General features: G+C 42.6%; 3 protein-coding genes across 3 annotated transcripts; 1 reads left to right on the plus strand and 2 right to left on the minus strand.

The window, feature by feature from the left end:
• Window positions 1-225: 225 nt before the first annotated feature.
• Window positions 226-5,913, minus strand: LOC147452095 (uncharacterized). The gene is made up of 3 exons (XM_086519203.1): window positions 5,777-5,913; window positions 3,489-3,579; window positions 226-3,102 (listed from the first exon to the last, which is right to left on the minus strand). Exons 1-3 carry the CDS (start codon window positions 5,911-5,913, stop codon window positions 1,423-1,425), a joined length of 1,908 nt encoding a protein of 635 aa, XP_086375329.1. The 3' UTR covers window positions 226-1,422.
• On the minus strand, window positions 3,021-18,528 carry LOC147452096 (uncharacterized). The gene is made up of 2 exons (XM_086517891.1): window positions 17,302-18,528; window positions 3,021-3,579 (listed from the first exon to the last, which is right to left on the minus strand). The coding sequence occupies exon 1, from the start codon at window positions 18,488-18,490 to the stop codon at window positions 17,303-17,305; it is 1,188 nt and encodes a 395-aa protein (XP_086374017.1). The 5' UTR covers window positions 18,491-18,528; the 3' UTR covers window positions 3,021-3,579; window position 17,302.
• LOC147452097 (uncharacterized) lies at window positions 7,959-16,737 on the plus strand. Its single transcript, XM_086517892.1, has 3 exons — window positions 7,959-9,487; window positions 9,890-10,257; window positions 11,373-16,737. Exons 1-3 carry the CDS (start codon window positions 9,351-9,353, stop codon window positions 11,756-11,758), a joined length of 891 nt encoding a protein of 296 aa, XP_086374018.1. The 5' UTR covers window positions 7,959-9,350; the 3' UTR covers window positions 11,759-16,737.
• Window positions 18,529-22,288: the final 3,760 nt, after the last annotated feature.

Consider the following 22,288-nt stretch of genomic DNA (forward strand, 5'->3'; position numbering starts at 1 on the left):
AAATAGCTTCTATATCACCTAATTACAATATATATATTAATATAGGTCCTTACAATTGATATTATGCATGCACGGGCGCGTGCGCGTGCACACACACACACATATAAAAATACCAATTTCTGACGAATGGTTTTTATGATCAATCATGCGTCGCTATTTTCGTTGAAATTAGCATCGAAATATGCACCAAAAATAGCGTTGGAAAGTGCCTTTTTATAATTTTGGTGTAAAAGTAAATATCTATTTAGGAAAGGTATTAAATGCATTGCAAATGTATTGGACATTGAGGAGGGGGGGGGGAAGGTATGCTATTCAATGGTACAGAGGAAATTCCAGATTGGAGTCCCATTCAGAATTGCATGGCATACACTTGGTTGTTTTGTCTTTAAGCTCTAACTGCCTCAGCTTATAACCCCTAATCAGCTTGCATATAGAATTAGAGACTGGTCTCCTCCCCATGGGAAGAGTAATTAATTGGTGGGCTGCCAGTACTACACATCTGTACCTCATGGTCTTAATTAGAACAAGGTGAACTTAAGGATAGAGGGAGCTACCAACATATGGGCTAGTAAGATTGAGCTCAAAAGTACGTTGTTTTTGTGGAGAATCTTACTGGGGGCACTACCTCTCAAATGCAAGTTACAAAGCAAAGGGTTCTTAGATGGGATGTGTCCAAGGTGCGGAAAATTTAAAGCAACTACTAGGCATTCCCTTTGGTACCGTGACACTGTAAAAGAATGGTGAAAGCCATAGTCTTTGGAGGCTTGGGGTACATGATAAAATAGTATCACTTCAGTCCTGGGTCCACAAATTCAAGAGCATGAATGGATATTCTAGCACATAACATACTGGCTTTTTTGGCTAATTTGGGAATTATCCAAGAATGAGGCTCTTCATGACACAAGAAAATGTGGAAACTTTCTCATATAAGAAAACGGAGCCTTTTTCAGGGTTTTTCATATAATGCATAACATCATGAGCTTCTGCTCGAGAGGCACCACATACCTAGCTACGCACGATTGGGGGCATGTGACCATCGCCCCCTCCCACCGGGCCGGTGGTCCCCTGCCCCCAATCGTACCTAGCTAGGTATGCGGTGCCTCCCTCACAGAAGCTCATGATGTTGAGGTAAGTCAGATGTGGGAATTATTGTGAAAATTTGTCCAAAACTTCTTGTGTGGTGGAAATCTACTATTCACATCTGGATTACCATGAATGCAGATTAAGAAGCATCTCCCAGAGGACTGTGCACTACAGGATCAGCAGCTGTTGCAGACAAAAGATTATTAGACTCATTTCCTCTTTGCAAATTATGGGCAGAGTCCTTCTGTTTTATTGGGCTGACATTATGTTCCATTTTGTTTTATTGGGCAGACATTGGAATAGTACACGTGCAGGTATGGGCGGAAGCTGAACATAGTTTCATGGATTGCTCTTGTAGTAACCAAAACTGGTGTAGGCGGTTTGCATGGCTGTCATGACAAGCAAGGCGATGGCTGCGAGGGTGGAGAGAACAAGCCATGGCCTGGAGAGGAAGAGGGTATTGAACTCGAAGAATATGGCGCGCCATTGATTGGTGTAGTCCCGAGTAATGGCCTCTGCGATGCGCTTGGTGTTTTCATTGAAGTGGCCACTGCCGCCTGGCAAAATGGACGTCTCCCACATCTTCTGCACTCGTTCCGTGCTGCCTAGTTGATTCTCCAGCACGCCAGCCTCGCTGAGCAGCTGCACATCCTCTGGTCCCTGTATGAGCGAGTCCATCAGGCTCGCATAGGAGAGCAGCACCATGGATTCTTCTTTGTTTGAGCTGCTTTCAAACACTAGTATACTTTTAAGGCGCGCTTCAGTCCAAGCATGCAGAGGAAGCTTTGGCAGCTCAATTACACCATAGCCGAAAATACTTGTCGCCTTCTTGTAGCTTACTGCATCTGCGCCCTTGCCAGCTTTGGCTGGTTTGACGACGATGCCCACTGCGCGAAGCCGTGTTGCGCTCGGCACGGAGATGGGCACAAGCTCTGCACCAATAGCTAAATTGCCGCCGACCCGCCTAGGATTATAAAGGCTGCCATTAACAGCAATCTCTGGATTTACCTGTACAGTGCAGCATGATGCAATATACACACATTCCACCAGACTACTCGCTGCTAGCAGAGAATCTATTATAGGCTGTAGCTGCTGGTCGGTACTGGCAGCTCCTGCACGTTGTATCCCATACTTTCGGATCAGCCCTTGTAAATCTGATTGGAAATCGAAGGGGCTTAAGGATTGCGCCGAGACGAGGAGGGCGAGAGGAAATACGGCTTTCTCGAACTCATTCTGCTGTGCCAGATTAACGAGATAGAGCAGCGGCACCTGGTTGCCCACCAGAATCATATCCAGCAGTGTTGTTTTAAGATTGGTAACCTGACTGAAGAAGTTCTGGAAGTAGAAATTGTAAGCTTGAAAGGTATAATCTCTGAGGTACAGGGCACGCATGGCGACGACCGTTCTGGGATCTTGCGCGGCGCTCATGTCGAAGATCAGGGCATTGCTGACATAGGCGCAGACGATGAAGGAAAGCAGGAAAACAGAGTCAAGCAGGAGAAGGAATTGAAGGCTGGTGTTAGGAAAGACGCCATAACGCTCTGACGTCAAATCGGAGAAGGCGGCAACAGGGTTGGGGCCAATGCAGGACCAGATAAGCTCGTCGACGCTTTGGCCAGAGCGATGGAGGAAGAGGTTCAAGCATCGAAGCTTCCATCGATCCAAGTTGGTGCACTCCTGAAAGGAGGTATAAGCCCTAGATCGCCAGTAGGGGCCGAAGGTGAGGCGGAGAGGAGAGAGAGCAGTGTGCTCGCTTTTCCGCATCAGATGTTCTTGTGGAGGCAGGATTGAGGCTATGGTACGGGCACCCGTTTGCCATTGATCAGGCTGTGGGGATGGCATGCTACACAGTTCATCCCGCAACCGACTCTGCCATTGCCAATTCACCAGCCCCACGTCCCCCCCATAATTTCTAATTTCCTTCATTGCCTCGTCGTTGGTTAATTTCCATGGCCTATATTTGTCCGGATTGCTTGGCCTTGCTTCTTGCCCTGGTGCCTGTCGCAACACGTAGGGCTCCTGACCCATCACCAGAAGAACAAGTTCATTAAAAATTAAAAGGGCCTGCCTTAATGAAATGAACTTTGCGTTTCTTACAAAACAACGACAGCAATTGCAATATGAAGAATCTAACCTAAGAAAACATAGAATGTGGCTATCGTAACAAAATAATAAAATACTAAGAAATAACCCCCTTTTTTTTTTGGGAGAACCTACAACTTTGAAATTACAACACACACACCCAACCCCCGTAGGTGGAGGCAACCCGACTCTTAAGGTGAGTCTTCCCGGCCGGCAAGAAATAATCCTTTTAGCCCAATGCATCCATAGTCTTCCTTGCACACATGCACCAATTAATTAATTTCCTAGCAAGATTCCACAACATCTTAACTTTTAAAAACAACCCTCAATTGGAGGCGATGCACACGTTCTGCAGGTCTCCCCCTCCATCGCTCCCATCCCGTCCTCTCCCGCTCTGCTCCACAGTCTTGCGACCTGTTCAAACACTCAATCCGAGAGTGAGAGTGGCCTCCTTGGGTCGATACAAACATGCAGCAGCGAAAGAGACAAACAGCACGATTGTACTCCCCCCTCGTCTTCGTCCTCGCCCTCCTCTCATTTTTTTGACACTACTCAAGTCTCTCTCTCTCTCTCTCTCTCTCTCTCTCTCTCTCTCTCTCTCCTATGTTGTTCACAGAGCCTTGCCGCCCTACATTGGTCTGTGTCTAGCTACGTTCCCACCCTCCCAGCCAACCATCTCCTCCGATCTCGCTCTCTTTCTTGCTTCGTTCAGCCATGCACCACTTGGCGAAATGCAACCCCGGAGCCATGGTCGCCAGCTCCATATTGCTCCCAACCTCCTCCTCATGCAGAACAACAACCTAATATAGCTAGACAAGTATTGCCCTTGAGCCCGACCATTTCCCTCTCTTTGAGGTTGACCTTCTGGACTCTCCCTCGTTTTGCAGGTTCGACAACCTTTCTTGGCACTTGGAGAAGCCCATAGAGAGAGAGAGAGAGAGAGAGAGAGAGAGAGAGAGAGAGAGAGAGAGAGAGAGAGAGAGAGATTTGCACGCCCCCCCCCCCCCCCCCCCCCCCCCCCCCGCCCGCGGCACACTGCCTCCCTCCTACAAAAATCTCCCTCTTTCCTGCACTGCTTGACGCACAGGTTGTCTCCCCCTGCTCCACGTCCCAATCCTCTCATTTTCCCCTCAATGACATGGGAGCATCTTGGTTGATTCTCCCTAATACGACTTGTTCGGAAGATTAGAGGGACATATTTGCACACACGTACCTTATATCCTCAAAGTTAAAATTTTAGGTCCTCATTATTGAAAAGAAGTAACAAATTTTTATAAACACATAAGCTAGCTATTCCAATTGTTAAATCTCTAAAGTGATATATCAATCTCTAAATCAAATATTTGAAAGGAAATTAGTAGGACATCATAAAACTACAAGCAGTGTTCGAAAAAAGTGTGCCTTAGTTTAGCATCGAGCAAGTTGAAAAATCAAACAGCCAGTTGAATAAAGGCGGAGAAGGAGAAAATCCGCTTGGAAAATTTAAAAAAATAGAGTTAAATTGTTTTTAAAAATGCACATTTTGAAAAATTTCCTCTTTGAGACTACCCTAAAGGATATTTATATGTTCGCAAAATTGATTTTTTATGAACACTGCATAAAAGTGTCTCATATATATATATATATATATTGTGGTGTGTGGTCATGTAGCCCGAGTCCGTCGATCACCTAGTGTGGGAGGACGAGGACGTTGTGTTCTTGGCATGTAACCTTTCTAGTACTCAATATAAGGAGCTGCCTCATTGGAGGAAGGTACACTCAGTTTGGTGTAGTCTCTCTCTCTCTCTCTCTACTCCTCGTGACGGGTACGTCACATTGGTGGAGTTGACGGGCAACTTTACCCGTCACATTGGTGGAGTTGACGGGCAACTTCTTGTTTGGGGAAGTTAGTGATCCTAGGTTCTTGGGTGCTCTCTGATCCAACTATGGAGTTTTCTTGGGATACGTCCGGCTAGTAAGATTCTTGCACACGCCCACATCTGACGCAGCTGGCTCTCCGCATTTCTTATGTGTGTTTGTCCGCCATAGCCTGTACGCACTACCACTCCTCCTCATGCTCGAAAAACGACAATCTCACTTCCCTGGAGAGTCAACCGTTGTCGGCCCTACGAGCCTCTGCGTGAAGGTCCATGATTTTGCGGAATGAAGAATCTTGTTTTTAAGTTGAAGAAGGTTGTTGGTCTCTACTCTCACCGGCATGCCCATGGTTGCTTCCCGTTTCTTTGCAGTGATCCCTTCGCATGCAGCCAGAATGGCAAGTGTTGTTGTCCCCTACCTGATGTGCCACAGGGTTTCCTATCAGTCTATGCTGGTCGAGAACAGAAGCGTTTTGTGATTCCAGCCATATATCTCAACCATCCTGTATTCCGTTTTCTCCTTGAGAGAGCCAAGGAGGAGTTTGAATTCAGCCAGAAAAGGGGTCTCAACATGCCTTTTGAAGTGCTTCTTTTTTATCAGTTTCTGTGGCATCTTGAGGAGTTTTCTTCTTTCGACGGGTCTACATCAATTACCATGTGCTGCTACTGTTTCACTTGTAGCAGAGGTAGTAGCTACCACGTCATATATACGCTTCTCTATCATGGTTCGACGTCATCAGAATGTGCCTGCATACCTCTTCTTTGGCCCATTTTGCCCAGATATTGTTGGCATCGAGGCCTTGTTGCTTCTCACGATCCCATTGTCTGCAGCTTTACTTTCTTGTTGTCCTAGTCCACTGTTGACGACCCCACTTAAGCTTGCTAACCTCATGAGGTCCAAAATGGATTACATAACATTACATGCTCTTGACATGTTTTTCTTGCTTGCAATTACCCCCTTACATGGTCTTACCGATTGAGTTGCTTGCACCATCCAGATCAGTTTTAATGATTCCCAGCAGACATGCAGCTATTTCCAAGAAGACAAGCTCGCCCCGGCAAGTAGAAGGAAGTTCATCAATCAGCAAAGAGCTGCAAGAACTCGCTAGCTGGTTATTGCATCTAGATTTTTCTGACTGTTTCTTACAGTAGCCTACACTCAACGTGCTTCACGCAGCCCATTCTTTTGGATATTATGTTTTCTTGGTTTACAAATGGTTTTTCAAAGGTTTCGGTTTCCAACATGTTCGACGAGACACGAGTTGCTGCATCTTTGGTGCAGAAGTGCCTAGTCTTTTCATTTGCAAAAGTAGCGGTCAAGCTCCATGATTCAGTTTAAGTTTCACGGTCTCTTTCTTTGTAGTAGTTTTTCCCTAGTCTTTGTCTTACTAGATGACACCGAACCCCTTTACAGAGATGGATGTATGTCGCAAAAATTATCGCACCCAACCCACAGTTTGTCCTTCCTCGTCTTCCGTTACATTGGGGTAGCCACCTAATGTTTTCATAAGCAATATGTATGAGTTCCATGCCTTGATGATATTCGGCATGATGACGAGTCTAGCCCCCGAGTTCAGTTCCCTGATCCCTAAGCTCTTGTAAGATCACTCCCCCCACATGAGGCGTTGGAGTTGACACAGTCCCTTCAATCTGTCACGTCCCTTCTCAGTCCAAATTCACAAAAAAGATGTCCATCTTTTTTCTACCTAAGGGGGGAGGTGGTGTGTGGTCATGTAGCCCGAGTCCGACCACCTAGTGTGGGAGGACGAGGATGTGTGTTCTTGGCATGTAACCTTTCTAGTACTCAATGGAGGAAGGTACACTCAATTTGGTGTAGTCTCTCTCTCTTTACTCCTCGTGACGGGTACGTCACAAGTTGCGGGGCAGACTTGACCGGAATCTTTTTATTCTTGGGAATGAACGGAGACAACAACTCTCCCTTTAAGCTATCGCGCACCACTTAAAATGGGGGTGAGAACGTAAAATAATATGGAAAAGGTGAGGGGGTGGGGATCATAAGGTGCTCACATGGAGATCACTTTGGAATGGTTGAGGTCACATAGTAATCTTTTTGGAATAGGTAGGTTCACAAGGTGGTCACATCTCAATAGGGAATCACACGGGGATCGCTTTGATGTTCACATTGAGTTTCTTTGGGTTTCACTTTGATCGTGATCACATGATGATCATGTGGGGATTGATCTGCACGCCATTGGACGGTGCCGCCTCCATTTCATAGGGACCATTGATCCCACCTGACACAAGGGGTGTCAAATAATCAAGAGGATTGAAGAGGGGAGGGGAGATGAGAGCTTAGGATCACCACCGTAAGATATCCATTAATTTTTAAGTGAAAGGGTTACTTTCCTAACTTAGGATATACCTTTAGTTTAAAAGCCCATTTTCTAAGGTTGGAATCACAGGCGGTTCACAACCACAATTAAAGGGTCATTAGTTGGGCCAATCAAGGATCACGTATGGAGAAACCAACTCAATAGCTGGAATAGAGCATGGCAATGGGGAAAAGTGGATTCTCTCTAGAGCTAGAACTAAAGAACAAGGACGCTTGGGCATCTAAACCCTGTGAAACATATAGAAGCATCATGTGCAAACCCGCGGGATTCATTATGTTTTTTCGTACGGTACCACGTGAGTGTACAATAGGGGGGTTTTTAGATTTTGTACATAAGCGTATACAATAGGGGTAGCCCCTCATTATTTCATACTCATACCGTACACATAAGGGGGGGAGGGGAGGGGGGGGAGGAAGGTGGTTACGTTGGGGCTACATTCAACTACTTGAGCCACCTTAAATACATTAGTAAGCCTCTCTCTCTCTCTCTCTCTCTCTCTCTCTCTCTCTCTCTCTCTCTCTCTCTCTCTCTCTCTCTGTGTGCATCGATGAATACTTTCGTGGCATGGTGAAAGTAAGGGAAAACTTGAAATTCTCTCTTTTTTTTTGTCAAAATTAGAAGCTTTTGTTGGTAATTACACTAAAACTTATGTAAATTTCCTCGTTTTCTTAAAGCCAAGCTCAGACCCCTCTAATTTGTCAAAATTCCCAAAGTACCCATGTATCTATTTTGGTCGGATTGATTAAGCTTTTCTAATTTTTATTTATTTATTACAATTGAGATGCATTTTTGAGTGGTTAGCATGTAATTTGTCACATATTACCTCACAAAACAGGCGATTATGTCCACAAAGATAACACATAAGTGTAGTCATCAACAAAATGTCAATCATTGAAGAACAAGAATACATCCTAATTCCTCTCTGTTATGCCACACACATTGGCTAGAGAGAGAGAGAGAGAGAGAGAGAGAGAGAGAGAGAGAGAGAGAGAGAGAGAGAGAGAGAGAGAGAGAGAGAGAGAGAGCGAGAAGAAGAAGAAGAGAGTTTTAACGTCATAGGAAACTATCCCAAGATACCTAGCCGACGAGGAGAGTTGAACTCAAGACCTGTTATGAGAGAGAGAGAGAGAGAGAGAGAGAGAGAGAGAGAGAGAGAGAGAGAGGGACGGGGAATGTTAAAGTTGATATTTATTATGCTAGTTCAAATGTAGAAATGACACATCGTGAGGACATAGATTTTCACTCTATATTTGTTTCACCACCTTTCATGGCAACATAATGGCAACAATGTATCCTTATGTATGAACTACACCAAATACTTGGACGATACTATAGTGCTCAAAGGGTGTCCGATACAACTTTAGCTATTTAGCTCTTCTATAGGTAATGCTTAAATTACCTTCTCTACCGGTTGGAACAAATTATTACCTTCAGTTTGATGACACCATTCCATGAAACAATAGATAGTCTAGTAATAGTTCCTTTTGTGATAAGATCCCATTACCATATTAGAAAAGCTCAAAATATTGTCCAAGCCTTCAAATTTCTCATCAATCCAGCAAATAACGACAATATTATAGGCTCATGTTTGACCTTGACTCTCTTGGCAAACTATGCACATCAAGGTTGCCTCAATCTCTCTCTTACTCTGCTAAATCTTCCTCTCTCTCTCTCTCTCTCTCTCTCTCTCTCTCTCTCTCTCTCTCTCTCTCTCTCTCTCTCTCTCTCTCAAATTTGTCTTCATCTTTGGAGACCTCTACCTTGCTCAAAAGTGTGCTTTACATCGATTGAAGAAAGGCACCAACCAGCCTTTCATGTGCCAAAAGGGTGACAGGCGACCTGCCCTACATGTGAAGGACCCCTACTTGCACACATCCCTTTTAATCGAGCCGAAAATCTGGTCACCATAGTTGGTCGCCATAGCCAAGTAGCTTCTTATATACTGCTCTCTCGCTCTTCTCTCAGCCTCGCCAAGATGCGTGAGATCTTGCACGTGCACTGGGATGGTACTACTACAAGCATGGCTCTCACAGATCTACACAGTACAAGAGCTCCATGGTGTATCTCTTGTTGGCAAAGCAGTGAATGCGGACACAACCTATTACCTTGCAGGTAAGCTCTTCCTTTGATGCTCTCCTTGAGAAGGTCGCCGCATGCACAAAATGGGGTCTTGTTTACACAGAAGAAGAGGTTAGCGCATTCAAGGATGCAAACATTCCCTCCGTATTTGTAAAGGAACTTCTACTTGCAAATCCAATGTCCATTAGTCTCTCTAAAGGGTATACACCACAATTGTAGTTGGATTCTCGAGCATGCATGGTGTGCCCAACCAATGCAAGTGACCCTCAAGGACAACTTTCCTTTACAAAGCTGCCAAGATTCTTCCGATGGGTGCTGCCATTTCGATTTGCAGTTATGTCGACACCGAGAAATGCCCAAGACATCAAGACCCTTGCTTCTACACCTTTGTCATTCGGCAAAGTTGTCACTTTGACCGAGGAGGAGCCTTTGCAGGGGGGGCCAATGCGAGAACCAAATCGGCGCCAAGTTATGGGAGGTGGTATGCACAGAGCACGGCATTGATCCCACGGGATCATACATCGGCGACGCTGACGTGCAGTTGGAGAGAGTGAATGTGTACTACAACGAGGCAAGCTGCGAGCGCTATGTGCCTCGTGCCGTGCTCATGGATCTAGAGCCAGGTACTATGGACAATGTTCAAACGGGCCCCTACGGGCAGATCTTCCGACTTGATAACTTCATCTTTGGCCAGTCCGGAGCTTGCAACAACTGGGCCAAGGGTCACTACACCGAAGGCACGGAGCTCATTTATGTCCTTGACGTTGTCCGCAAAGAGGCTGAAAAGTGTGACTTCCTTCAAGGTGAGTGCCTTTAAGATCTCATTCTATCATTCTTTATTCTATTTTATTCTATGAAATGTTGTTTTGTCATGCCTTCTTTGCCATTTCCCCGATGTTACAGTTCCATTTATGTATGGTATAATGATTCTGTTGTCAGTTTTGTTTATATTTGACAATGTAGCTAGCTTGTGCAATCGTTTTGTTTGAAAACAATGTTCAGATCTGTCCTCAGTGAAGGTTGTCAGATTTGTTTAAGTGAAATTTTCACTGCTGCTGTTCTAACTTCTCTAGCTTCCTAGTATCCCCCCTCACTTGGTAGACACTGGCTTTAGATCTATGCTCACCACTCCCAACCAGTGCTGGAATCCAAATTTGTATCAAGTTAGCAAGGCTTTGCCACAAACTCTTTCTTCAATTAATGTTGATCTGTAAACTGCATACTGTTTCTATGCTTGAGATGATTGTCTATACACTATGATGCAAGCTTTTGTAGTAGCAGAAGCTTCAATGTCTTCAGCATTGGGTCATTAATCCTACTGAACTGGTTGATGGTGTCTTGTATACCTAGAACGGAATTTTTTTCTTTTTGATATAGCTACATCTCATAAAAAAGCTAGCTTTTCTCTACTGATCAGTTAAATATGTGACTACTTGCTTTGAGGCCTTTGTTTTGTAGTTTTGAGCTCTCCCTCCCGCAGCAAGTTCGCGTTCTCAACGGCTTCCTTGGGCCTCATCTTATTAAGCTTCCTCTTTTCAGACTTCTTTGGCAAGGATGATGACAATGTGAGGTGGAGTTTGTGCTGACGCTCACGATGGGAGGCCGACACCTTGTAAGTGAAGCGATGCATGACTTGTGGTCGTGCTTGTGGTGGTCAAGATGCATGACTGCTATTTGGGCCGCATAAAATGCCAGACTAAGGATGAGGACGGGCAGGCCGGCACCACTCGAAACAAATGAGGATGGCGGCGTGATGCATGAAGATACATGTGCTTGCCACCCCTTATATGAAATTGGAATCTCTAAACAAATCAATGGTTTTTATTTTTTTGAAGACATTAGGAATACCTATTAATTAGGTGGTACCAACTGCAAAATAATCAAAAAATTTCCAGAATCTTTGAAAATGCTCTCTCAGGTGAGTATGTAGGTCCTTGGAGATGCCCTGGTGGTGTTAAGCAAAAGAGAATAAAAGCAAATGTGGAAACTAACCGCAGGTGTGGGGGAGGAGCATACGTCACCATGGAGCATAGGGCGAGCAGTGAGAGGCTGGGGCGCGGTAGGCTCAAAGAGCCGGGCAGGGATGGCGCAGGACGAACATTTTTTTTTATAACAAACAAAGCGCGTTCACATTCTAGGCGCTTTGATGCAGTGGTTAGCCAGTATGATTTGTTTATGAGAATTCCAGAGTTCAATTCGCATGCTAGTTTTGCTTGGAAGGTGCACTGCAAAGGTGAGGCAATGAACTATTATATAACTGGTTTTAGGAAAGGGGACATAGGTCACGTACAATATAATGGTTAAGATAATCATATGAGCATGTTTAGCTCTCCTCATGTTAAAAAATGTGTTCAAGGTATTCACTAACGGTCCAAACATCCTACCTAAATTCTAATTCTGTTAATGCTTAATGAGATAGTTACATATCTGGACTGATTGTGATCCCTTTATGTGAGATGCACCACCTGCCTTGCCATTTTTAGTCATTACGATTGAAGTATTGATTATTAGTGGGGACGTAGGACACTTTTTTTCGTTGCTACAATTGAAGTATTGCTTTATATGGATTGTAGGGAATGGGTAAGACAATTGTATTGCTATAAGCAAATTAGATGGTAAAGCAAAGGAATCAAAAGCAGGACGTTTTCAGAATAGTTCTGGACTTCTTTTCAGCTTTGAGTAAAATGAGGACAAAAAACTGGCAGGCTTGATTTCATGGCAAAAATAGAAGAATGGCGGAAGTAGGCGGCCTCGACCCTAGGGCAGTCCGAGTGCGCCTCTGAGCTCTCTCTCGACCTCGTGTGAAAATAGACAAAAAATGAGTAAAAGAGGACAATAAGAAAATAATAGACGTTATTGCTAAAAAATCGTTGCACCCAATATTGTAAGCCAGCATACAATCAAGATCGACAGTGAAAACACCAAACAAACGACGGAGCAATTCTTGACAATTTAAGATGTCGGAGCTTCTCATGGCTAGGTAGCCAATGCACAAAGTCCACGCGGTCAAGGTAGCCCAAGCAAATGAGCTTGCCAAAGGTAGGACCTATGATCCACATGGTTGCAAATGCTTGCAGCCATGGGATCACAGGTCCTTGCCCATCCATCCCCTACATTGCGTGGCGCAGGACTATAGTCGATGTGGCCTTCCCCTGCCTTACATGGCGTATACAGTATTGTAGCAAGTGAGCAATTTTTTATTTGCGGACAAGCATGGTGCCCATGTCGTTACAACCGTACATATAAAAAAACAGTCCTATAGTCCAGCCTTTTATTAAAAAATTTGTAGGTCATTTTTCATAAGTTGTTAGGCCCTTTAAAATTAGGTATAGTCCAAAGTCATGAGGTAATTTGAAAATGTTTTTTAGGTTTTAGAGTTATGCCTCTTTTTACGATAAAAAGCGTTAAAAGTTTTTAAGACTGTTATTTTTTTTTCCATGTAGTTACAAATTCTATAGTCTCAATTTGTCACATGGTCATATGGCTTGACTGGGTGTGCCATCTTGACCTATCGATTTTTACCTTCAGTTCTTCTAGCTATCCATATGGCTTGACCGGGTCTCTTGAGCTATCTATTCTTACCAAATGTGTAGTTGTGCCTCTTTTTACGATAAAAAGAGTTAAAGTTTTTAAGATTGTTAGTTTTTTTTCCATGTAGTTACAAATTTTATAGTCTCAATTTCCCACATAGTCATATGGCTTGATTGGGTGTGTTATCTTGAGCTATAGTTTCTTGCCAAGACACGTTTAGCATACCTTGGGTCTATGTGTCACACATACACAATGTCTTTATTTTGTATATAACACCTACAAATATAGTCTCAATTTGTCACATGGTCATATGGCTTGACCGGGTGTGCCATCTTGAGCTTCGATTTTCACCTTCAGTTCTTTTAGCTATCCATATGGCTTGATCGGGTTTCTTGGGCTATCCATTCTTAGCAAATGTGTAGTTGTGTCTCTTTTTACGATAAAAAGCATTAAAAACTTTAAGACTTAGTTTTTTTTTTTGTGTAGTTACAAATTCTACATTCTCAATTTCCCACATGGTCATATGGCTTGATTGGGTGTGCTATCTTGAGCTATAGTTTCTTCCCAAGACATATATCTCTAGCATACCTTGGGTCTATGTGTCAAACATACACAATGTCTTTATTTTGTATATAATTACAAATATAGTCTCAATTTGTCACATGGTCATATGACTTGACCGGGTGTGCCATCTTGAGCTATCGATTTTCACCTTCAGTTCTTTTAGCTTTCAAAGTAAAATATGGTATACCAATGTATCATATTAGGTTAATGCAGGAGCTTTGATGTGATAGTTTGAAATAGAATCGAAAATATCTATATATATGTTGGTTGACTTGAATGCTTCTTTTTTTTAATAGGATATCTATATAGTCATTATGGCAGAGGGTAAGAAGAAGGCATTTCTTCAGTCTCTAAGGTCAACTCTCTACAAGGTGATTAGTGAATTTTCCAAAGAAGCAGGTGTAATGTATCGTGCAAAATGAGACGCTCATAGACAAAATTCTTGAAAAAGCAATTGTAAGTGCGGTCTCCAAGGAAACCTTTGCTATAAGCAAAGACAAAGCTCGCCAATCTGCTTATAGTATCATTGGTAACATGGAAAAGTGCACCCATGATTTATATGAAGCTCTCCCCGAAGGTGTTCAATTGATTTAAAGCTCAAGGCTTGGCATGCAAAAAGAGAGAAGAGTAAGCGTGTCAAAGATATAGATACACAATATGTGTTATCTAAAAAGCTACAAAGGGAGTTACAAATTATGTAGTTGTTTGCAAGTATTCTTGTTTATGAATGGGGCTTGTCTTTACAGATAAGCAGACTCGGGTATGGCCATCAAGGAGATTGTGATTAACCTCAATGAAGAGACAGGGAAAACAAACACACTTGGTTTTGTTATGGGGAGAAAGGGAGCCATATGACATGTTTTGATTTGATTTATGTATTTTATGTACATGGAAGCCATATGACATGGACATCCCATTTTGTTGATTGTGTAGTATGAGAAGCATGACATACTAGCACTTGGAATGTAGTTTGGTTTTGAGGGTTCTTCAGTTAATTTGGTAGGTTACTTTTATGTTTTCATTTTGTGTTTGTTTTGTACATGATCGCCTACCGATGTGGACATGGCCTTTTGGTAATCGTGTGATTAGACTATGTGATTGGAGGTTCCTATGTACTATGATATGCAAGTCATAATACCACTTTGAAGTTAGATTATTTTGACTCTATTGAAAATGTATTTGATTTTAATGTGTAAGATAATCCTTAAATCCCATGTGGGAGCCCAAGATGAGGTGGACAGTTTTTTTGGAAAAAGAAACTATGTGATGAAGATCCCATGTGGGAGCCCAAGAAAAGGGTGTATTGATTTTTTTTGAGAAAGAGGTCTCCGTACAAAGGAGGATCTGGCAAAATTTTTAAGATTTATATTTTACATACAAACTCAAAATTATATACATATGGTGCTTTTTCAAAAGTTGCATTTTGCTTAAGCATAGACGTGCATCCATATCACATATAATTGTTTTTGTTCAAAAAGATTAATCTTTTAATTAATGGGTTGTTTTGTAATGTACTGTTTTGATTGGATGAGTCAAGTTTTTCATGGTTGTTTAAGAGTATGCATTATTTGTTATTTAGAGAACAATCGATTTCATATGTGTGTCTTAAATCCCATGTGCGAAGCCTACTAAGTAGGTGGCTAGTATCATACGTTTTGAGATTGAGATTTGTATCAGTTTACAAGGCAAATGCTATTCGTTTTTTGACAAATTACATTGAAATGATTGGTTTATTTTAATTAAAATATTCAATATATTTGTTGCTTTTCATGGTTTGTTCTCTTAACATCTATTGCAAATGAAAACACACTACAATGTACACTTCTGTTCATTTGCAGTTTAACATGTATTTTTGCAAAAGCATGTGCTTCTAAAATTGTTATGTTAGTAGTATATATAAAATAGTGGGTCATTACATTCCGTACGAAATCCGTATGAGGGGGGATGGCTCATTGCGAGAACGTATGTATCTTTCCCGTATGTAGGGGGTAGGTTAGCATGTAAGATACCGTACATAGGGGGGTTTCTCTAATTTTGATGCACGCAGGTGACATCCCCCCATTACTAATAGTGAATCCCCTGGGTGTGCAAAACACTTTTATACCCTAACAAACTCAAACCAAGGATATCATGATTGGAAAGAGAGGAGAAAGAGCCAGATCATCTCAATTAAAGGGAGGGCAAATGGAAAAACCCGGAACTACATACCAAACTTCTACATCCTAAGGACATTCACATGTTGCTGGGAGGCTTCACTTCTAAGCAGCTAGTTAAAAAATGCTACAGGGCAGCCAATATTTTACAATGGAATGAGTCAATCACCTTGCAATTGGGGGGATATTTTACCTGACACTCTAAGGATTGACTTATGGGTGGAAGTTGCTAGAAAATTGAATAACAAAGGAGTCACAGAGCTAGCTACTCTATGGGAAATGTTATATGGTGGATAGATTTTCCTATATTGTTGAACTACTATGGCCGATCGCCTCGGCAGCCTCCCTCTCTCTTTCTCTCTCCCTCTTTATCGTTGCACAGGGGCTTCTTTCAGTTTTGGAGTTTAGCCTTCATCTCCCAGTTTTCGACATGTATAAAGGGCTCCCCCTTCCCCCATATTATGTTAGTTTAGAGCTACACGGCAGCCAATATTTTACAATGGAATGAGTCAATCACCTTGCAATTGGGGGGATATTTTACCTGACACTTTAAGGACTGACTTATGGGTGGAAGTTGCTAGAAAATTGAATAACAAAGGAGTCATAGAGCTAGCTACTCTATGGGAAATGTTATATGGTGGATAGATTTTCTTATATTGTTGAACTACTATGGCCGGTCGCCTCGGCGGCCTCTCTCTCTTTGTCTCTCCCTCTTTATTGCATGCACAGGGGCTTCTTTCAGTTTTGAAGTTTAGCCTTCATCTCGCAGATTTCGACATGTGTAAAGGGCTATCCCTTCCCCCATATTATGTTAGTTTAGATATTATGTTAGTTTAGATCGGGTGACCTCTTCATGACAGGCAGGGAAATGACTTGGATATGGTTATGATACCTAGATATTTCCAAGTGGTGATTGTTCCAGAAGAGCTTCTGCCTGATGACGAGACTATGGTCAGCACTTCAAAAAAAAAATCAAACAAAAAACAAAAACAAAAAATAAGGGAAAATTACCAAAATACCCCTCTAATTTGCTAAAATTCCCAAAATTCCCCTCAAATTTCAAAAATGATCAAAATACCCTTCCATCTATTTTGGTTGGACTGTTCAAGATTTTCTAATCTTTATTCCTTTTTAACAATTAAGATCCGTTTTTGAGTGCTTAGCATGTAGTTTGTCACAAATTACCTCGCAAAAAGGGAAATTATGTCTAAAAACAATGAAGAAATTCATCTCCAAAGCCTACGTAACATACCCAAAATTCTAGTTATAGCATCTTGTATCGATAGACAATCGGTCTTGTTATGAAAAGCTACAAATTTTTTTGCCTTTCAGGAAATTTAATCTCATGACCAGGGGTACTTTGGGAATTTTGGAAAAATTGAAGGGCGTTTTGGGAATTTGTGACAAAATATTGGGGGTGTTTTGGTAATTTTTAAAATTTGAGGGGTATTTTGGGAATTTGGGCAAAATTAGAGGGGTATTTTGGTAATTTTCCCACAAAATTACTATAGATATATATCTCTTCGGAAGATAATACAAATTCTGTTTGCTTTAAAACAAAGCACAAATTATTCAGAAACGGCAAGAAATATAGTGCACCTCAATAGATAATGGCTGCTGCGGTTGCCAGCTGGGTTGAGGATAATTGAAGGTTGGTGGCGGTGCCTGATAGGAATAGCCGGGTTGCTGGGGCGGAGGGGGCATTAGGGTTGCAGGTGGTGGCTGATACTGGGGCGGTTGAGGAGGTGCCGGTGCCTGATAGGAATAGCTGCCGGGTTGCTGGGGCGGGGGGGGGCATAAGGATTGCAGGTGGTGGCTGCAGATACTGTGGCGGTTGAGGAGGCAGCATTTGGGTTGTCGGAGGTGGCAACACCTCTGAGGAATATCCGGCTTGCTGGGGTGGAGGGGGCATAAGGGTTGCAGGTGGTGACTGAGACTTGGGCGATTGAGGAGGTGGCGGTGCCTGATAGGAATAGCTGCCGGGTTGCTGGGGCGGAGGGGGCATAAGGGTTGCAGGTGGTGGCTGATCATACTGGGGCGGTTGAGGTGGTGGCGGTGCCTGATAGGAATAGCTGCCGGGTTGCTGGGGCGGAGGGGGCATAAGGGTTGCAGGCGGTTGCTGCAGATACTGGGGCGGTTGAGGACGCGGCATTTGGGTTGTCAGAGGTGGCAACACCTCTGAGGAATAGCCGGCTTGCTGGGGCGGAGGGGGAATAAGGGTTGCAGATGGTGGCTGAGACTGGGGCGGTTGCGGCTGAGAGGCAAAGGGGGCCTGCGCTGGAGGAGGAGGCATAGACATATTTGGTGGTTGTCGCTGAGGAGGGGGCGGCGGCATTGAGATTTCCGGGGGCTGTTGGGAAGAATATTGGGGCGTCTGAGGTGGTGATTGTGCAGTGTAAGAATAGCGTGGCTGAGGAGGAGGAGGTATTATGGAAGTTGCAGAGGGCTGTTGAGAAGAATGGGGCGGCTGAGGCGGTGGTTGAGCAGAAATATCAGGCGGCTGATTTGGTGAGGTCATGGAAGAATAGTGCTGCTGAGGCGGTGCTGACTGGGAAGTAGAGGGCTGCTGTGGCGTAGGCTGTGAGAAATAGCCTGGAAATTGAGGTGGAGGATTGGAAGAATAGGCTGGCTGAGAAGGAAGCGGCATGGAGGTTGCAGGGTCCAGTTGAAGAGAATAGGGCGGGTGAGCAGGAGGAGGCAGAAAGTTTGTAGGTGGTTGTTGAGAAGAATTGGGCGGCTGAGGTGGTGCTGGCTGGAAAGACGGTGATGGTGACGAGTGCTCATCCATAATTAGAGATGGTGAAAGGCTAAAGCAGAATAGCGAGTGAGAAACTGAAGCCGAGATCATGCCTTGTATATAATCGCTATGATACCACGTACGTTGTAGATGCCTTGCTTGTGTGCTATGATAAATTGGATTAGCGTGCCATTCACACATCCATATGCTTTGCGTTGCTAGCCTTCTATCTAAATATGATCAAAATCCATTTTGGATTAAAAACTTGTTGTGATTTTGTTCTATTTCCAATTTGGGATGCTGCAACACAACTGTATCTCCTATGTAACACATGCATATCTCCTAGTGGGTGATAGCTTAGTTGGTAGAACACTTGAATTTGTCGACATATATTGTGGGTTCAAGTGTGACTGAGCTATCCCGATGTTGTTTGGAAAATGATGTGTTAGGCCTAGTGGCTGGCCTTATGTGCAATAATGGAATGGCACTAATCTAGCACGTCAAAAGAAAAAAACACATATGTATCTCCTCGTGGTTAATAGGCCCATTTTGGAGTGTGAGGTTTGAGTAGCTATCGGAGGACCTACAAGTCACCCATGCATGCATTGTTTGTGGCATTGTCCTTTTTTGCCTCAAGTTGGGAACATATGCATTTTTGGCTAAGAACGCCACAGGGGAGTGGTAAAGAAAACGTGCAAAGCTTCTTTGCACCTCTCACCATCCTATGGTCACCATCACATTAACGTTGACTGTTGACATTTCAAGTCATTTAAAACAAAACTCACACCATATAATTTTTAACTAGTATGTGTTGCGACTAAAAAGAATATGACTTTTAATCTTATAAAGCTCTCCTATACTTCTATTTGTAAAAGTGTCAATGCTTTCATTCTGCTCCAATCATTCAATACCAAACTACACAATTAATGTTGCATTAATGTACGTAGTAACACCAATACGGCAAGGCAAGTAAGATAGACTTACAAACCATTGGATACACTCTTGTAATTCATGTCTATCTACATACATATGTTGATATTTAGGCTCGTATAAGGGCCATAGAACTATGCAAACCTACTTCTCAGGGCCAAAAAATCTATGTTATGGTCATAGCTGTAAAGTTCATGACTTGCTAGTTAGATATTTAAGGTATCTGGATTTGTTGTTTTTTCTCTTCCTCAATTCCTTATTGAATACCAAATCTTGAGTTTTGAGGTCCTCCGAATTGGTTTGTTCCTACTATATTAATACTTATCTTCTCCTCTCTCTCTCTCTCTCTCTCTCTCTCTCTCTCTCTCTCTCTCTCTCTCTCTCTCTCTCTCTCTCTCTAGGATTGTTGCTACGAAATCAAAACTTATCTTCTTCTCTACTTCTTCTCCCTGTTCATCACCCAAGTGTGGTAGATTGGTTATCTTACTTCACTATTGGAAACATCTTTAAGGTCTATTAAGATTCTAAAACCTTCTCTCTCTCTCTCTCTCTCTCTCTCTCTCTCTCTCTCTCTCTCTCTCATTATGGCATCACTCTTCTCCTCTTCTCTCTCTTATCACTCAAGTATGGTAGATGGTTTATCCTACTTCAAACCTGTCAAAGAGGTCTTTGAGGTCTATTCATAATGCTTTTAAGACATTAAAAACTTCTCCTCTTTTCTCTCTTCTCTCTCTCTCTCTCTCTCTCTCTCTCTCTCTCTCTCTCTCTCTCTCTCTCTCTCTCTCTCTCTCACACACACACACACACATCCACATGCATATGTGTGCATTGTTGCTAAATCGGCCAGGAATTTCCAAAGATGCCCAGCTCCTTTGCAGAGCTCCTTCGGGTGGCAGTCTAGAGCAACGCTTGAAAAAAACCTAGGTTTAGTGTAATCCCACCTACAAATTTTGAGATTTAACTTTAAATTTTAAATTTGGAGGTGAGAAAAGGTTAAAAATTTAGAGAAATTTAGTGTGAGAACCTTTAAATTTAGTCAGTTTACCTCTATTATATCTCATGAGTAGATTTGCCAAGTTTTCGAGCACTGTTCTAGAGAATGAACATGGCAATGCTCATTGCTTGAGAAATTCTTGAGCTCCATAAAGAGCAAGAATACTTAGAAGGAATAGAAGTGGTATCAACCAAGAGAAAAAGACAGTTTTCTTCACAATTTTAAATATTGTTGTTCTGTGAGGCTACGAATGTTGTGAGGCATCATGGTGAAGCAAAGAAAGTTCCAAGTAGGAGTCACCTCCACCCATGCAAAACAGGCCAACAGGTATTGGAAAGGCTCACACTTCACAAGCTATGATAGCTTATCTTTCTAAGACTTAATCATGAATGGTTGTTAGCAGTTCCTCTCTCTCTCTCTCATATATATATATATATATATATATATATATATATATATATATATATATATATATATATATATATATATATATGTACATACATATATATATGTGTACATACATATCACTACAAGACGTCGTGCAGAAATCGACGCATGAATCGACGAAATAAAGTTACTTTTTAAACTAAAAAGCATTGAAACAGGCCTCGAAAGAGACGTCGGTATGAGTATCGGTATACCTTACGTCGGAATCAACCTTGAAATACGCGTCGAAATATACTACGAAATATGCACCGATATTTTTATAGTATATACCGACGCTTATTTATAGGCTTGTACCGACGCTCATACCGTTGTCTGTACTCACGACCAAACATGCAAATTTTTTTGGGCAGAGAGGGCTGGTAACTAATGCTGCATGTACTGCAGCAAAAGAAAACAACCCTCTCTGTCCAAAGGAAGAGTGCGCAAGCAACCGCACTCCACCTACAAGCTGACGCTAAAGAGGGAGTGTATGGCAATTAGCAAAATTGTAAGAATAACATAACCTATTACCATAATTAAAACATGAGCTGAAACTATAAAACCATAAACATAACCTGTTTGCCATACCATAACCATTACCATAACTTGCTTGTCATACCATAATAGCCATACCATCATTGCACAACCATAACCATAACCATAACCATCACATGATTGCTATACCATCATAGCAAAACCATAACCATCACCTTATTGCCATACCATCATTGCACAACCATAACCATAACCATCACATGATTGCCATACCATCATAGCAAAACCATAATCTTAAGTTGCCTGTCAAACCTTAACCATAACATCTGTGCCATACCATAAACATAACCATAAACCATAAACATAAGCACTATAAAACTGTACATATGCAAACAATCACTGAGTGAGAAGACCCTCATGGTAATGTCTCCCAGTCAACATCCTCTCCCTCCTCCTGCAGTGGTCAAAAGGGCCACAAGTCCATGCTTGTACCCATACTTCTCCTCTCGGTGTGTCGGAAGGCGCTTCACGGCAACTTCCTGCAAAATTATGGTTTAATCGTTAGATAAATCTTCAAATAACATATCTAGTATTAATAATTTAATGCATGCGTATAATACTTAAAAACTCATATCAAAGCGTATCGTAGCCTCCACTCCCAAGATGTGACTCTCTCTACTGTTGAAATCTATTAGGATTGTCTTGTGTCTCTCGTGCAATCCCCATCCACTCCTCTGCATCCAACCATGCCGGCTTGGGACTACCATCATTGTACCTGTCTCTCCTCTGACCGACGGTGTGACATTGTGGACTTCGCCACGCTCAAAATCCAGTTGTTCGAGACTTGATCGTACCCCTCTGGCGGCCAGTACTCTGTCTGAATGGCCTCGACGATGTAATTCTTTCTCTCAAGATCGAGGTTATCCCAAATCTCCATCACAGAGTGACCAAACTAAATTGTACAGAGCTATCGAATCCTCTATCGCATGGCCTTCTCGACCTTA

The sequence above is a fragment of the Adiantum capillus-veneris genome, chromosome 8, assembly GCF_014529385.1.
Source record: "Adiantum capillus-veneris isolate H3 chromosome 8, ASM1452938v2, whole genome shotgun sequence".
NCBI classification, from domain to species: Eukaryota; Viridiplantae; Streptophyta; class Polypodiopsida; order Polypodiales; family Pteridaceae; genus Adiantum; species Adiantum capillus-veneris.